Genomic DNA, 18,949 nt, shown 5'->3' on the forward strand with positions numbered 1-18,949 from the left:
TTTAATATAATAGGCTTTAAGGTTTACAAAACTATATTTATATATATATATATACACACAAATATATGTATATATATACACAAATATATGTGTATATATATACATATATAATCTCTTTTAAGCCTTATAATAACCCTGAGAGGTCAATGTCACAAATATTATCCTGAGGCTGGAAGAGGTTGAGTCAATTGTCCATAGTCCCAAGAAAGGCAGGACTGGGCTTGAGAGACAACTAGCTGATAGCACAATTGATACAGCATTAAGCCAAGAGTCAGGAAGACCTGAGTTCAAAACTAGCCTCAGATTTTTATTAGCTTTCGGTGACCTAGGAAAGTTACTTAACCTCTGTTTGCCTCTTCTTCATCAAATGTAAAATGGAGATAATAATAGCTCCTACTTCTCAAGGTCACTGTGAGGATCAAATGAGATGACAGTTATAAAAAGTTCTTAACACAATGCCTGGCAATATATAAATGGTGATTCCCTTTGCCTTCTCACAGGACCATGAAAATTGAGTTATGAGAATCTACTATGCTACAATTCAATCAGCATCATCTTTCTAGCTAATTAAGGTCAAAGCATTTTCTCTTTTCTTCCCAGTTATGCTGAAAAGTTACTTAACAAAGGGTGCTGAATTGTCCCATGTTATTTTGTTGCTATCAATAAGCTATATAAAAGCCTGAAACCACAGAACGTCTCACAAATCCTCAAGGCACCTTTTTTTCCGTTTAAATTAAATGTGAATTAGTTGCACGTTTTGTTGAACTGCTAACATTGTCCACATGTTGTTGTTTTTTCTTTCAAGTTGAAAATGTTTCCTATTAGATATTTCTAACACAATAGAAATCTGTAAAATGCCCATCAAAGAACTCAGGCAACTATTTTTCTCCAAGTCCTTCATTTGGAACTATAAATCACATTTACAAAAACCTAATCCTTAAAGAACTTGTATGAACCAAGGGGAGGGAGGGAAGCAAATTATAAGATTTCCTGTATTCTTTTTTTTTGCCTTCATTCCTAATAAAAAGACTAAAGATATTTGCTTTCTAAAATATTCTTTGATTATGTCCTGACAAACAAAATTTCTAAAATGAAAATCTACAGGAGATTATTCCTAGGAGTTGCCAGAATTCTTATGAACCAGCAATATAATCATTGTTCCATAGGTAAACCAGACAGACACACCAGGGAAAGATAATTTGGGCCAAACTCCATCTAGTCTATACCAACTCCTCTTTTAAAAATGTGGTTCATATTAACAGGGTTTTATTTTCTTGGCATAACTAAAGTTTCCTTGTAAATATCTTTAATGAATTAACTTTTTCAATGGATAGCAACTCAGTGATTCTATCAGCCAGGATATGATTCAAACACATCCTACAATCCCTTCTATGGGGAACAAACCCACAGTCGCCATGACCATGACTGAATCATCACCAAATGTGCTGCTAGACTTCAGATGCACTACTAAGCAATTGTGGTACATACTTTAGGAGGCTGCAAAGTACTGACGTAATGAAGAGGTCATCCAGAAACACCTACATTTCACTGTTCAACAATCACTATTAAGTTACTTTATAGATAGTAGGAAATAAATCCATGAAGTAGTGACTACAGATATTCAGGCAAATGGATGATCACCTTTAAGGATATAGAGGGTTATACTAGATTACATCCAGGATACCTGTAACCTTGAGATTCTATTCCAAACTGAGAAAATGAAAGAAAGAAAGAAAGAAAGAAAGAAAGAAAGAAAGAAAGAAAGAAAGAAAGAAAGAAAGAAAGAAAGAAAGAAAGAAAGAAAGAAAGAAAGAAAGAAAGGAGGGAAGGAGGGAGGGAGGGAAAGAAAGAGAAAGAGAGATATAGACAGAGAGGAGAGAGAAGAGTGGGGGAGAGAAAAGGGAGGGACAGAGAGGGAAGGAGAGGGAAAGAGGAGAGAAGGAAAGAAAGGGAGGGATGAAGAGAAGGAGGAATAAGGGTCAGGGAGAGAAAGAAAGGAGAAGAGAGAAGAGGAAGAGGAAGAAGGGGGGGGTCTTTGGAAATAGAAATTGTTTCATTCACTGTGTTTGTATTCCCAGCATAGTTCCTGATACATATTAGGTACTTAATAAATTCTTGCTTATTGATACACACACACACACACACACACACACACATATATATATATATACACACACACATATATACACATGTTATAAGACCTGTAATTACACTGGTAAAGAGAGGTCCTCATAAGAAACTTCTACTAATGCATGTAAACATGCATTTCTGTAATTTATAGTTTTAGCTGCCTGGGAAACTTGGGTTAAGTGACTTGACCCATACAGCCATCATTGGACAGAGATAGGACTTGAACCCATCTTCCTGACCCCACGGCCACATCCATCTACTTTGTCACTGTGATTTTTAAAAAGCATTTTAAATCACAGAATATTAGGACTGGAAGGTACTTCAGAGGTAACTAAGTCCAACCAATATCTTCACATATACCACCTAAATCTTCTTTTACAGATTAAACATTACCAGTTCCTTCAACTAATTGTTGTTTGGCCTGGTCTCCAGTCCCCTCTCCCTTCTGTTTTCCTCTGGATATGTTCTGGATTATCAATGTCCTTCCTAGCATGTGGCACCCAGAACAGAACTAAATCCTCCAGATGTGACATGATCAAGGAAACATCCCATTCATTTTTCCTTTCTTTTGCTACGGATTTATTTTTGTTTTTGAGACTAAATATTTCTATCTCACTCAGGCTGGAAATGCAGAAACCATTCACAGGCCCAGTCCCAGTACCGACTGGTGTGGAAGCCTTGATCTGCTTCCTTAGTCAGCCTGGTGGACCTCCACTCCAGGAGCTTCCCATATTGGTGCCAGACTTAGTAAAGGTATCCAAATGGCTTTTAACCCTAAAGCCGCCCAAAACCCATAAACACAAGAAATTCACTAACCCAAACCTCCCTGGTATAAAAGGCTAACGGCATACTCTACTAAGCCCAATAGCACTATTTATTTATCTCTCTTTAAATCAATCACTATTAAATTTCAAACTCCAATTAGATAAATTGGATCCATTCTTACTTGGATCCTGAATTCTAGGTTCTACCCAGTGTATTGGCTAACTCTTTAACCTCTTTGTCACCTCTACATTTCAAAAACGTGCTAATACTTTCATCCAAGTCATTGATAAAAGTGTTAAATGAGAAAAAGCCATGGAAAGATCTCTAGGAAATTCAATTAGAAACTTCTCCTTAATTAACATCAATTCATTAATCATGCTCTTGAGATTCAGTCATTTAATCAATTCCAAATGTACCTAAACATCCTATCATTTGGCCCACATCACTCTATTTTGTCCACAGGGACACCGTTAAACACTGCCAAGTGCTTTGCTAAAGTCCATGTATACTGCTTCTGGCCTTCTCCTTGCCCACCAAGCTAAGTAAATCTTTTTACTAACCCTTAGTAAAAGGAAATTAGGGCCAGTGTGGCAAGTCCTGTTCTTTATTTTGCATCTCTATCTATCTGCCTACCTATCTTTTATGATGGCTCTTGATTCTCATTTCCCCTGTTCTGCTTAACCCCAGAAGAGAGAACTAAAAACAATGGTTTAGAAATTACAAAAATGAAAATTCAGGATCGAAGAAGTAAAACTGCCTAACATTTGAGTCTATTCCAAAGTGGGATTAGCTGCAAAGTAGGCGTCCCTTCCTCACACTGGATGACCACCAGTCAAGTATACTGCATAAGGGATTCCTGTTCATGTGAATGGCCTTTGAGTCCCTTTCCAGCTCCAAGATTCTCTATTTCTATGACATCCAGGGTCCACTGTTCTTCCAGCTACAACACATTTGAAGTCTAGTAACTTGGCTCTTCTGCCAAAGCTGTATGCAATAGCCTCAGGGTAATGGTGAACTGTGGAGACCTAGTTCTTTGAAGGAAGACTTCAAACCTTGAAGTAATTGGAGATAGGCTAGGGAGATTTCTAATATATCACCAGACCCTATCCTCAAGGGCTACAAAGGAACTGGGGGGCGGGGAGCGGGAAATAGTTTTGGCGGCTTGGTTCACTTTATAAAGGAGAAAAGGGACAGAACCCCACGTCAGTCCTCCTTGCCAACCCTACAAACCTCTCTTATGACAACAAGCTCCAGGGGTGAAGGGATGTCGTGTGTGTGTGTGTGTGTGTGTGTGTGTGTGTGTGTGTGTGTGTGTGTGTTGGGGGGAGGGGTTGCACTAAGTGAGAAGAGCTAATTTACATCTTCTTAACAACCTTTCTATGTACCTAAGATAGCTAATCTCTAATATTTTTTATGAAAGTATCAAGCTCATCATTACAAATTAATATATGTAGGAAGATCACATGGAGAATGTTCACCATTCTTCGATACACAAGGAAAAGCTAAAAGGTAATGGGTAATAATAATTTAGATTTAATCATAATCTTCTAGGGTTTCTCTCCCTCTCAACAACCCTGTGAGGTAAATAAAACGTGTATTATGTGTAATTCACATTTTACAGATAAAAATACTAAGGGTAAGAAGGAAAATGTAAGTATAATTGCCTAAGGTGACTGTGATATCAAACACTGACACTGAATTTTGAACTCGGGTGTTATGACTGCAAGATCAGTGTTCTTACAATCTTAGCATGGCAGTCTATTGCCTCTGAGAAATCTGCTTTTCACCTAGAACTGACCCATACCGTCCAATACTTGAAGTGACCTCACCTTAGTCCTAGCAACAACTCAAAGATGAAGAACATCCCTAAACTCATCTCCCTTAACAGGGAACAGGAAATTTCCCCATTTTCTTGACAAACCAACCAACCTATGGCCAACTACTTTTCTCTAAAATAACCAGTAAAATAGATTTCCCCTAGGATAATATCTACTTTTCATGATAGGTGGCATTTGTTTAGAGATACAGTACCCATAAACTACCCTTCCCTTTCCAATGCAATGTGTTGGGCCTATTCCTAAAAAGTGTCCCTTGGGTCTCTATGTCTTTGGTACCAACAGTGTTCATTGACAGAAAGCACAGCAGGTCTGGTGTCAAATGACCTGTGTTCAAATTCTGGCATTCCTTGGGCCAATCGTTTAATCACTTTTGCCTTCATTTTCTCATCTGTAAAAAGAAAGAGTTGGACAAGATAGGACAATCCAATCCAACAACCATTTGTTAAGTACCCAACATGCACTAGGGATACAAAAGAGAAGAGAAAAATAATCCCTGACCTTAAGGGGCCTACATCCTACTAGTCAGATATGACATGTAAAAAGATAGGCATTTAGATGATCATTTTAGGAGGAGGAAGAAAGCAGAAGGGGCCCATGGAAGAGCTTCTTGTAGTAGGTGGCTCTCAGGTGGCACAGGAGGTGAATGATGAAGAAAAGTAGGAATTGTAAGAGGCCAAAGTAGGCAATGCATTCTAGACACAGGCAAAGAACCCAGGGAAGAAATACAAAGACACACAGAGAGAAAGATGATGGAAATCTTCTACAGCTAACAAGAGGGCCAGTTTGGCTGAAAAGTGAAATGGAGAGCTACCTACTTGATACATTGAAGGCCTTTGGATCCTACATTCTATGGGTTTCAACCAGTAAAGCACTTGGGCTGTTTCATCTGTTATCCCTCATTCTTGCTATGTACCTAGCTCACTTCCTCCTTAAATCATAAATCTCCTAGATGATAGTTTTTATTTTTTATAAATAATTTTTCACAAACTTAATGCTTGCTTTATAACTATGCACATTTTATTACCCTTTATAAAAATAACACCTTTTCAGTCACCATATCCATTAGAATCATTTGTCCGTGCTCATTCATTTTTCTTTTGTATGCATTCTGCTCTGCTTCTAATTTTTCCTGCAGTATATTGCATAGAGGTCTTCCCACATTTCTTTATATTCCTCATCCTTGTCAGCTTTAATTGCATTGTAGTATTCCATTACGTCAATGTACTATAATTTAATTAAGCATTTTGTTAACCACTAATTTAGCAGTACTGTTAGCCATTTAGGTGAATTCCAGGTTGTTATTGTTTTGTAATTACAAAGTATGTTGCTATGAAAATCTTTTAACAGATAACTTGTTTTGTTTGTTTTGTTTTGGTTTATTTTGTAACACTTTCAAGGAACCGCCTAACAGTGAAATTATTGGATCAGAAGGTATGATATCTTTTAAACTTTTACTAGGGGCAGCAAGACTGTTCTGAAAAAAAAAAAATTATTCCACCAGAAAATTAGTGTACCTACCTCCCCCTAACCCTGACAATAATGAGTTTCATTGCTTTTAATTATTTTTTGCCAGTTTGATGAATATAAGATGGCACCTCATTGGTGTTTAAATTTACATAGCACTGATCATAGATTAAGAATTTTAAGTGATTGTAAGCAATTTGTGTTTTTTCTTTTGTTAACTATTTATGTCATTTGGTCATATATACTTGACAATTTTCGCTTTATACACCTTAATGGTGCCCTATTTGTTCTAGATGTCAACTTTTATCTAATATAGACCATCAATATTTCCCCAATTTTTTCTTTTAATTATATTTTTATACAGAAACAGTTTATTTCATATCATTGAATACATCCATCTTGTCTTTAATAATTCCTTCTCTTATTGAATACAAAAAAAGAATCATCTCCCTCCACAACTTAGATAACTACATTATTCCACTTCAATTCATCTTTTTATTTTAAGTCTATGATTTGTTTTTTAATAGCACCTTTAAGCATGTCACCACTGGGAATATGCTTACCACCTACCATTCTATCACCATACATGTATCTTTCTTGACCTTTGGAACATGCTTAATTTTTATTATTAACATAGTCTTGAATATACTTAGCATAATTTAATCTTTTCTTAATGACTCATTCATCATTTATAATTAGTTTTTGCAATATGCTTTAGATGCTGATGGGTTTGAACATTGCACAGATTAAGTCCTGACACCAGGACACATCCTGAAATTTGTTTTCCTTAAACAAATGTCTATTATCTACTTGAATCTTTGTTATTTCCATCTTTCTCACAGGAGCAGAGTACAGAATGTGCAGCTGCATGACCTGGGCAGTGTAACATGGCCTTTGTTCAAAATTAATTATGGAATCAAAGTCTGAAGTTCAGCCTTCTCCTAAGTCATCTTCTTGCTGTCAATGACAGCATTCTTTTCACTATCTATGAGTTCCCATCAACTTTAGCAGCATTCAGAATATCCTCTTAATGCAACCATCTCCTGCTCAGCTCCAGACTTCTCTTTTGTTCCCTGGCTTTAGCTTCACAAGGTAATATAATAGTGTGACTTTTTAGAATGATGTTGATGAAAACCACTTAGGCCAGATTATGGGGTTTTTTTTCCACTACCACTTTCTTCTGCTATTTGTTTACTTCTTGTTTCCCCACAGTTCCAGACACTTGGAAGTGGCAGTGTGCATGCCAGACGACGGACCTTTTTGTTCTATTTATTTCATTGATGGAAGGAACTGGTTTGCTTGATTTGATTAATTTAACAAAATATATTAGGCACCTACTGTGTACAAGACACTGTGTGCTAGTGCAGGAGATACAAGGATCAAATCAAAACAATTCCTGCTCTCAAGGTGATAACATTATACTGAGAAAAAAATATGTACACAGATAAATGAATATAAAGAACTTCAAGAGTGAAAGAAGGGGCAGCTAGATGGCACAGTGGATGGAGCACTGGTCCTGGATTCAGGAGTACCTGAGTTCAAATCCAACCTCAGACACTTAACACTTACTAGCTGTGTGACCCTGGGCAAGTCACTTAACCCCAATTGCCTCACCAAAAAAAAAAAAAAAAAAGAGTGAAAGAAGGCTAACAAGTCGGGATGGGGGGAGGGCTCAGATTAGGAAAGGCTTCATGGAGAAGGTGCCCTGAACTGCACTTTGGTTTTTTGTTTTGTTTTGTTTTGTTTTGTTTTTCTGAAATAAACCAGAGATTCTATGAGAAGGGAATGCTATGACAGGGACTGCTTGGGCAAAAACACAAAAATTACAGATGAAATGTCACAGAAAAGGAACAGCTAGCAGGCCAGTTTGAATAGAATGAAGAATGTGGGAAGGGAGGAATATGATTCTGTCATAGGGAATATGACATAGTCCTTGCTGTGGATTGCACATACTACTATAAGGAAGCTGATCCTTAAAACTGCCCATTCATTTCTTTTCTTACAAATTGCCTCTAGTTCCTTGTCTTCCAATTTTTTTTTCTTCTCGATCAGTCAACAGACATTTATTAAGCATATTCTATGTGCCAGGCACAATACTAAGTTCTGGGAATACGAAGAAAGATAACTAGAAAAGACCAGTTCTCCAGGAGTCCATATCACAATATGACTCTTATAAATTGCTGAACATACAAGATATATACAATGCCAGTAGAGGGTAATCATAGGGGGTGGGCACCACCAGGTAGAAGTGGAGGACATGAGGAAAAACCTGCTGTAGAAAGTTTCAAGTTGCTATTAAGAACCCTGGATCAGTTGACCTTATTATTTTTTAAGTATCGACATCTAAGGCCTATGTAATCTAAACTGGGGGTTATGGGAATGGAGTCTATGAATCACACAGCCTTGCAGGGTAGAAAGAGACCTCAGGTAACCTACCCTGGCTTCCAGGTTACCTGTTTCTACAGATGGCTCCCATCCTCCCAATCATTTCAGACTCAAAATCTGAGTCGTTTTTTACTTTTCTTTCTTCTCTGTTATACACATTTCATCCTCACTTAAATCCAATTGATGTGCAAGTCAGGACATCACCCTTGTGGTGTCATTTGTTTTCTTTGAGAATGATGGATCAACAACAACAACAACATGTGAAAAGTCATAGTGACTCTGCCTCCACAACACGTCAGTCACATTCCCCCCTCTTTTCTTCTCATACTCTAATTACACTGACTGTGACTACAAATTCAAGTTCTTATTAACTTTCCCTGGCAAAAAAAAAACCAACAACAAACTTTCTAACTGGCCTTAATGCTTCTAGGTTTTCCCCTTTCCAACTCATTCTTCCCATGAATTCTTATTATTTAGATTTCACCATGTCATTCCCCTGCTCAAAAAAAAATCTTCAGTGACTTCCCACTACCTACAGACTGAAACACAAAGCCCTTAATCCAGCCATTGAGGCCTCTAGATTCTGGCTGCAGATTTTCCTTTCTGACTTATTTCACACACTTGTCACACACACACACAATATCTCTATATACACATATATATATTATATATATTTTTATATAATGTATATTTATATATACATATTATATATACATATATTCTAAACAAACTGGTATAGTAATTATTTGTAGACCCACCGTATCATCTCTTGCTTCTGTGCATTTGTTCTTGGGGGCTATCCTCCATGCCTAGAAAACCCTACTCTCTCTACATCTCTACCTGCTAAAATCCATCTCTTTCTGTAAGGTCTAGCTCAGTTGCCAACACCTCTGTGAAGTCTTCCCTGTTTCTCTCCTTTGTCCCTTTCATATTCTACCGTGTATCATACTTATTTGTGGGCATGGCCTATGAAGTCACTTCCTTGAAGTCAGGCATTAGGTTGATTTTCATCTTTTCATCCTCAGTACCTACTGCATAATAAATTACTGTTTATTTGTGAATTCAAACTAATTTCATAAGAACTAATAAAAATAATTTGGAGGTTTTCTTGCTTATTGCTAAATGAAAGGCAGAAACATTCTAGCCTGTTCTGAACAAGAGGGAAGCCTGTATTTCTCAAATTATTCCAAGGTCGTTATTGTTGTTGAGTCGTTTCAGTCATGTCCAACTCTCTGTAACCACATTTGGGGTTTTCTTGGCAAAGATACTGAAAGTAGTTTACCATTTGCTTCTCTGGATCATTTTACAAATGAGAAAACTGAGGCCAACAACACTAAGTGACTTTCCCAGGGTCACACAGCTAGTAAATGTCTGAGACCAGATTTGAACTCAGGTCCTTCTGACTCCAGGACCAGCACTCTATCCGTTGCATCATCTAGCTGCCCCCCCCATTCCAAAGTTAACACTTGAGAATTTCAAAGTCATGTGATCTCCAACTTATCAATATTTAGTCTGAGATCCTAAACATTCTTATAATTTATTTTAAAAATCAAGAAGGAAAAAATAGTTTGTGGAATTTAACTATTTTTTAAAATTCCATAATGTTCTAACTTCAATCATCTAGTTGAAAGGCAAGTACTGGTGAAAAATAAACATGATATGGCTATTTTAGCAGACTGTACTTGCACAAGGATTACTCTCCTGCATGCTCAGTAACAATTCAATCAGCTTTTCTTCATTGGAAAACAAAATTTCTCAGTAAGAAAGAACCCCAAATCAGTTATTTTTTCTTTTATTAGTTCAAATTGCTCCAGTTTCTGCCTCCTAATACACAACAACAAAAAACTTCTCAACCTTAGAAATTCCTATTTGCCTTTTTAAAGAAGACAAGCAAACCACACTGAATGGATATATTCCTTTCATATTATGGTCTATCAAGGACTAATTCTTAGTGGTGCATACATTATAATATGTAAGTCCCAGGGCATGACAGAGATAGGAAATGGCAGTAGTATCAAAAATGGATGAAAGAAGCCTTTCAGTAAAAGAAATAGGCTCAAATCTTTGTGTGTGGAAGTTAAATTGTATTTGAAACATTTATAACACTTCAGGAGGTTCTGAAATTGCATTAAAAGGCTGAGCTGGTAAGTTGTAGTGAATTGTTTGCTGAGTCCATCATCAGGAAGACCCAAGTTCATGATGATGAGTGAGATGAGCAGAACCAGAAGAACATTATACACAGTATCATCAACATTATGTGTTGATCAACTGTGATAGATTAGATTCTTCTCACCAATACAACAGTACAAGAAAGTTCCAAAGGACTCATGATGGAAAATGCTCTCCAAATCCAGGGGGGGAAAAGAACTGTGGAATATGGATGCTGATTGAACCATACTATTTCTTTTGGTTTTGGTGCTGTTGTTTTTCTTTTTTGAGGTTTTTCCTTTTTTTGCTCTGATTCTTCTCTTATAACATGACTAATGCAGAAATATGTTTAATGTTACTTTTATATATATAAAACCTATATCAGATTACCTGCTGTCTAGGGGAGGGGAGAGAGAGTGGAGGGAGGGAGAAAAATTTGAAATTGGAAATATTATATAAACAAATGTTGAAAACTAAAAAAAAATTCAAACCTAAAAAAAAAAGGAAGACCCAAGTTCAAATCATGTCTTAGATTCTTTTTTTTTTGGAGGGGCAATGGGGGTTAAGTGACTTGTCCAGGGTCACACAGCTAGTAAATGACAAGTGTCTGAGGCCAGATTTGAACTCAGGTACTCCTGAATACAGGACCGGTCTGCCCCCTTAGATTCTTACTACATGGATAACCTAAATCCTCCTAGTCTTAGTTTTTTATCTGTTATGAGGATTATAATATCTGCATCACTTATTTTCAGGATCATATGGATCAAATAAAATGACATACCCACTATGCAAACCTTAAACTGCTACATAAATACTAGTTTATTTTATTATTAATAGTATTATTAGATGGGGCAGCTAGATGGCGCAGTGGATAGAGCAGCGGCCCTGGAGTCAGGAGTATCTGAGTTCAAATCCGGCCTCAGACACTTAACACTTACTAGCTGTGTGACCCTGGGCAAGTCACTTAACCCCAATTGCCTCACTAAAAAAAAAAAATAGTATTATTAGAACTGAAGTCATATGATCATACATTTGAGAGCTGGAAGTTTCCTTACTTAGAAGCCATCTAACATAACCATTGGGCCAGCAAAGTGGTACAGTGGATAGAGCACCAGTCCTGGAGTCCTGAGTTTCATTCATTCATCTTTCTGAGTTCAAATCTGATCTCATACATTTACTAACTGGGTGACCCTGGGCCTGTTTACCTCAGTTTTCTCATCTGTAAAATGAGCTGGAGAAGGAAATGGCAAACTACTCAAGTATCTTTGCCAAGAAAACCCCATATGGGGTCACAAAGAGTCGGACAAGACTGAAATGATTGAACAGCAAAATCCAAAGATTTTATAACAAATCTACAATGCCCAATGAAACCAATCCTTCTTTTAAAAACAATTTCACTAAACATTTAATAATCCCAATAAACACTAAATAAAAATAAAAAGGGAACCCCTCCAAAATTACTATCTAATTGGGCCAACTTTTGTATATAGATATAGGTATAGGTATAGATAGATATAGATGTAAATATAGATATAGATAATATAGATACATTTGAAAAAACATATTTTAACAACATAATAACAACTTATTTATTCGGTGTTCCTTTCTGATGTCTTTCACATCAGTGTACATATAAAGCAAACAATGAGTAGTTTTAATAGAAATTTTCATCTTTCCTACACAGATTTATGTATACCCCACAGACCAAATGAAAAATAAAGTGAAGATCCTTTAAACCTAAGTCATTCTTCAGCCCACCCTCTTTACATTCCCAATATTCTCTATCTCTCAACCACACACATATTTGCATGCAAACACATGCAAACATACACATTCACACACAGTTCTACACAGAGAGTAAGAGCTACATAGTAATTGTTCTTTCCTTCAACTATGACTATTATACACTGAGACGATCATGGACCCTGCAACACCCCAAAGAGGTAAGAACTAAAATATGATCATAAAGAAAAAGGTCAGAAGAAAGGAGAAACCCTCTGGGTTAATATTGAATACATCCTTGCACTTCTGTCCTCCCTATAAGAGTAACTGTTATTCACAAGTAAAGTGTACTATTGGACCTCCAGCTCCCAGAGGCCATCAGGCTACTAGCCACAGGATTCTAACATGTTGTCTTTCATAGCCTTAGCTGAACCAGTGACTACAGTCAAAGGTTAGAAGAAAATTCTTCACGTATCAAAACACAACAAAACCACATGGCCAATATGAAGAGCTACTGTCATTCTTCTATTCTGGTCTAAATTTAAACACAAAATACTAAAATGGAAGAACATGGAGAATTCCAAGATATAGGGATGCTTCCTCCAAATCCCCATTCAAGGAATTCCTGACTTAAGAACAAGAGCTAATACTACTTAAAATGAATAAAAGCTACATCATTGAGGAACGAAAACCCATTAGGTACTACATGAAGTGTAATTGCTACCATTCTCTTCCTTTAACTTTAAAATACCATAGTATGATCTCTAAAACCAGGGATAAACAGGTGCATAGTTTTATTAGTGATCCATGGCTACATGTGCACAACATTGCTGTTTCTAAAAGTGTAAGTTCTACCCTAATTACCTGCTTAGTAGACAAACATACAGCAGTGAACTAATGGTTCCACTCACATACATGGTGGCCTGGGTGATTCCTGCAGCTTAAATCACTGAGTAAGTAAACAGTCAGGCCTTTTATAAGTTATGAATTAATTCATCTGGCTGACAACTCCCTCGGAGGCACCCTCATCAGCCTCTCTATCATAGTATTCACTTTGTTCTGGAGAATCCCTATTCACTACAATTCACAAGTTAGGATCCACAAGTATTCTTGCTGCTATTGATCTCACATAGAAGGATGAACTTCTATCTATCTTCTTTGAAAGCAATGAGTAAATAGGCCATTTAGAAAAAAACTCAGAAAGATCATGGGGCTTAGTGTCCCATAAAGGACACATTTTGTACCCAGACAGAAATGCATAATAGCACTCTTTGCTCACTGTGGCTATGTGAATTGAAATAGAAGCCCCTTCCCTCCCTCACAACTGGGGTCACAGGCCCTTGAATCCATGGGTCAGCTCCACCAGTGAAGCATATGTCAATATAAGGGAGCATCTGTCTCACTCTGCTCCCAAAAATCAGCTTCAGTAACTTAGCTGTCTCTTTTAACCTAAGCTACATTAGCTAAGCAGATAAAGATGACACAGCTAAAGTGGGCCTTTAACACCCTCCCTGTAAATTTGTAACAACAAAAGGCAAAAGCAACCATTAGCTTAGTGAAAATTGGCACACAGAAGTGACAAAAACTGTTTTATTTCACTCTCAGAAATTCTGATTTCCAACAGTACATTCCAACAGCCACTATGGAGACAAATTCCCCTTCCTTTAGAAAAGAACATGAAGTTTGCTACTTACCAATACAGGCATGCACTCTCACTGAGAGTTGGGTCCTTAGGATTATACTATGCTTCTTACCCCTCCTAAAGAAAATGAAAACACACCATGAGCATCAGAGAAAAGGCTCTGAGAGAGTATGTTCCTGGGATTACACAGAAACTCAAACACAAAACTAGTTCTTTCATTAGTAAAAATAGATAATATCTCCCCACTCCAATCCATCATTCCAATAGTTATCAAAGTTATAATAACAACTAATATTTATGTAGTACTTACAATTATTATCTCATTTGATCCTCACAAAAACCCTGGAAGGTAGGTGCTATTACTATACCCATTTTACAGATGAGGAAACTGCAGCAAACAGAGGTTGATTTACCCAGGGTCACGCAGCTAATAAGTGTTTGAACTCAGGTCATTCTGACTCCAGGTTCAGCACTTTTAATACTGCACCACCTAGCATTAACACTGCATCTCACAGGAGCTCAGATTCAGTTCATACTTCAAAAAATAATGATGATGATGGTGGTGGTGGTAGTTTGTGTGTCTGTGTGTATGATGGCTATACAGCTATACAGGTGCTAAGTTGTTTCAATTATCTTTTGAACCTTTTTTCCTTTAAAATTATTAAAACTCAAAAATTCAAGAAAGCTATGAACCTAATGTTCTTTCCTAATTTCCTATTTTTAAAGAATTTCAAAGAGTTGAAAGGTGAAATGTATTCAGATGCTGAATATAACCCCCCAGAAAATTATATTAAAATAATGTTTCAAGAGTGGAATATGGAAAAAAATAGTTAATCTAGATGGGCATTTATGTATTATTGTCAAACCCTGGAAAATGATTCCATCTTCAAGGCTTGCATGCACTCATAGGTTTACCATTTGGGGAAATTTTAAAATTCTGTTTCCAAAATGTGAAATCCCTAAACTAATCCAAAACAAATCATATCCATAGCTATTTTTACATTTCTAGAAAATAAAATTTAAAAGGAAATGCACTAACGATTTGAATTCAGTGTCTTCTGTAATCCATACAGGGAAATGCAGTTTGCCCTGAGAAAGAGTTTGAGGCTCAAAGTAGGAAGAAGCAAGTGTACGCTTGTCTTTTGCATCACTGGTTACTTCTTGCTTCATTTCTTACTGAGAATAAACAAAATCTAAGAGTCTCTTCTTATGCTAAGCTTTTAGGCACTGCTACCCAGGGTATCTCTTGCCATTTTGTTTTTGAAAAGCACAGATTTTTCACTGACTTCATGGAGCCCAGAGCAAGCCACAAAACAGAAAAGAGTAAGGTGACCAAATATGTGCCCTGGATACCAGAAGATACCAAAAAAGAAAAAAAAAAGAAAAAAGTTCTGGTCTTGGTTGTTCATTTTTAGTAGAAGTAGCACAATTTGATGAAAGGAAGTTTTACTCCTTTCCTAAAAGAACTTCTAGAAAAGAAAGCAAGCTACTAAAGAAATGAGCCAGGAAACAGAAGTTTGTTCTGTGGCACACATATACAAATTTACCTTTAAGTTTAAGATTATCTCCTTAACCGTACATATCTTAATAAATGAAGCCCAGGGCAGGTAGGTGTCACAGTGAATAAAGCACTGGCCTTGGATTCATGAAGACTCAAATTCAAATCCGGCCTCAGACACTTGACACACTTACTAGCTGTGTGACCCTGGGCAAGTCACTTAACCCTCATTGCCCTGCAAAAAACAAAAACAAACCACCCCCCCAAATAAATGAAACCCTCCTCACACTCACTCCACTGGCTACTCTGTCCATACCACAGCATCACCCCAAAGATATCAAGGAATCCTCCTATCATTCCCACTTACAACAAACAAAGCCTGATATTATTTACTCCTAAAGTGAGTCAGGTTAAGTTGCCTCTCTGCAGAGTTCACTGTTAATTTATTGAGAAAGTTTCATGGCATTTCTCTGAGTCCAGACAAATATGGATGGAGCTTCCAGACTTTCAGGTGACTTTTTGGGGGTGTACACATGTGATTTCATTGTTATAAAGAGCTCCAAGGAGGGAAATTTCTTATACCAATGCAGATCAGCAACTGTTGTTCTGCAATTTTTTATCATAGCGAGTAGCCTGGAGCACTGAGAGGTCACACAGCCAATATATTTCAGAGGTGTGACTTGAGCCCAGGACATTATAACTCCAGATTGACTCTCAAACTGTGATTCTTTAGGTGAATAACTGACAATAATGTGCTTTCTCTTTTCTGTAGAAAATAAAATTTTCTTATTCCATTAGATTCAACAGTTAATTAAGTACCTACACTATGCACAAAGCACTGTCCTAGGTGCTAGAAAGATAAAAATGAAAAATGGCATAGACTTTGCCATCAAGGAGATTACAATATGAAGAGATGAACCACATACACAAGTAATGATGGCAAAAGTTAGAAAACTATCAAGTGCATGGGAAAAATCAAACAGAATAGCTTGGGGGATTTAATGGGGGAAGAAACCGTTGATAACTGAGTAGATGGCATGTGAGCTGGATCTTGGAATACAAAATGGAGGATGGTATGCCCAAAGGTACAAAAGCAGGGAACAACAAAACAAGATTGGTGAATAACTACATGAAAGATTTCAATTCTTCAATGTCTCTATGATTTGATCCATGTGGATATTCCCTTCAATATATACATACCTGTGAATAATATCATTCAAAAATGTAAAGGAGGTATAGAAAGATTAAGTGATAACAAATGGATGTACTGAGTGCTACCTTTTAAGATGTTAAAAAAGACCTAGAGGAAAGGCCTCCAGCAGGATGAGTGAATCTTCTCTGGAGAAAAATTTCTAGGATGGCATATACACAGAGTCACACAAGATTAGAAGGTATGGGTGGGGTGCAATCTCTACTCTTTAAGGGTAATCACCAATCCATTGAGGCATTTAAGTTTTGTAAGGCCTTTTTCTCACAAGATTCTTCTGAGGTAAGTTGGTATCATTATTTTCTACTTTTTAAAAGTGGAATCATGCTTAAGGAGGTTAAATTACTTACCCAGGGTGATAGAATTAATAAATAGGTGCCTGGAGTTAGAAGTTGAAGCCAGGGTTTTTTATTACAACCAAAGCCAAACTATCAGCTAAAGTTCACACTAGAAGGATGCATAAAAGTAGTATCTTCTGGCAAAATTAGCCTAATGTAGAAGAGTTAGCAGAGCCTTTCAAAGGCTGATTCCTCATAGGTATAAAAGGGACAAATGATACTACCTACTTCACTGGATTGTGAAAAGTACTTTGGAAATTTTATATCACTATAAAAGTGTGAGTTATTATTACTCTTCTACCAACCAGTGAAGGAGACAAAGGGGTAATGGGCAGGTAGAAAGAGAGCAAGTGTAGTATGACATCAGGGAGATAAAAGAGGAAGGGAGTTTCAAGAAATTGTATGCCTCAGTCATTAAAGCACTCTTCTAACTAGTCTCCCTGTCACTTTCTAACTTCCAGTACCAATCTATTCCTCTACCCACCAACCAATTCTATGCACTACTGACATGTTAAACTTCCTAAAAGTCTACTGTCAACATGTCACTACACAGTTTCAAAATGTTTTATGGCTCTTCACTAGATAGAGAATAAATTCCACCGTAAATTAATGCCATTTAATATTAAGAATTGGGTCTTCACTGCTGCTAGGAAAATTTATGTTCATGTCTTATCAACCTCCTACTGCATTCCCCAAAGAAATTTTTCAAGACGTTTCCACTCACATTACACCAGAATTCTACTCCTCCCCCAGTCCCTTATATTCCCAGTTTATGATCTTCTCTCCTATTTTCCTAAGATTGGGGCTCTTTTCAGTGATTTCTCTTAATCCCCCTTTTCATATTTCAAAACCTCTCTCTCTATGTTGTCACCCACTTCCTGTTTCAGGATAAGTATTCCTCTTCCCTGCCATAACTAACCCCCTCCATCTTTATCCTTGATTCCATCTTTTCCCACCTCCTTCAACATTTTGATCTATCATGCCTTCTTATTCATGCATCTTTAATCCTGCCTTCTACTGGCTCTTCTTCTTCCTAAAACATGCTCAGGTTTCCTAAAAAATAGCAACATCCTCCCTTGATGAGAGAAACCCTCAAATTATGATCTTTTCTCCTCTATTACTTTTCAATTTCAAAAAGTCTAATCTATACCCAATCCCTCAAATGTTCTTAGTATCCAATCATTCTTCTTTCAGGCTGACTTCTATCCCAAAATTCTATTGAAACTACTTTCTAAAAGGTCATATCAAAGGGCAAATTTTCAAGTCCAAACTCATCTCCCTACTTAAAACCTGTTCCTTCTCTTAACTATTCTATTTCAAATGATGACATCATTCTTTCATTCTCCCAACATGCTACCATCACAATGTCTTTTTTGTCTTTGTATCTTCTTCAAGACCCAGCTTGAGGCCTGGAACATGGTAAATGTTCAATAAATATCTTCTGGAATGAGAGACTGAAAGAAGGAAGAGATGGTTATCAGTATCAAGAAAGATAAATATTACTTTGCCCTTTGCTTCTTTCTCTGAATTTTTGTTCATCCTTCCTGCCACGAAAAAATATATCATATGGCCCAGAACTAATTCCATATGGTCACTGTATCTCTGGAGTCTGATATCTACATTTCAATCCCTGTTTGTAACAAAATATAAAAAGAAACCTCAAATATATCAGTAAAGATTTTGGAGACAAAAAGCCAATTAATTCCGATTTTTCTTCCATTTTTTAAATCAAGAATAAGGCTCATTAAACTGGAAGGAGTAGAACAGTCATGGTTAGAATTATATGGAACTATAGGATTAGTAAAAAAATAA

The 18,949-nt window shown here is 36.9% G+C and overlaps 1 protein-coding gene across 5 annotated transcripts in view; it reads right to left on the reverse strand.

The window, feature by feature from the left end:
* Positions 1-18,949, reverse strand: part of FHOD3 (formin homology 2 domain containing 3) — a 712,282-nt gene that overhangs the window by 546,447 nt on the left and 146,886 nt on the right. For all 5 annotated transcript variants that reach the window (XM_043977896.1, XM_043977898.1, XM_043977897.1 and 2 more), the window contains exon 3: positions 14,147-14,211. In XM_043977896.1, coding sequence (XP_043833831.1) covers positions 14,147-14,211 — 65 coding nt within the window. The remainder of the gene's footprint in view (positions 1-14,146; positions 14,212-18,949) is intronic.

This window comes from Dromiciops gliroides, chromosome 1 (genome assembly GCF_019393635.1).
Source record: "Dromiciops gliroides isolate mDroGli1 chromosome 1, mDroGli1.pri, whole genome shotgun sequence".
NCBI classification, from domain to species: domain Eukaryota; kingdom Metazoa; phylum Chordata; class Mammalia; order Microbiotheria; family Microbiotheriidae; genus Dromiciops; species Dromiciops gliroides.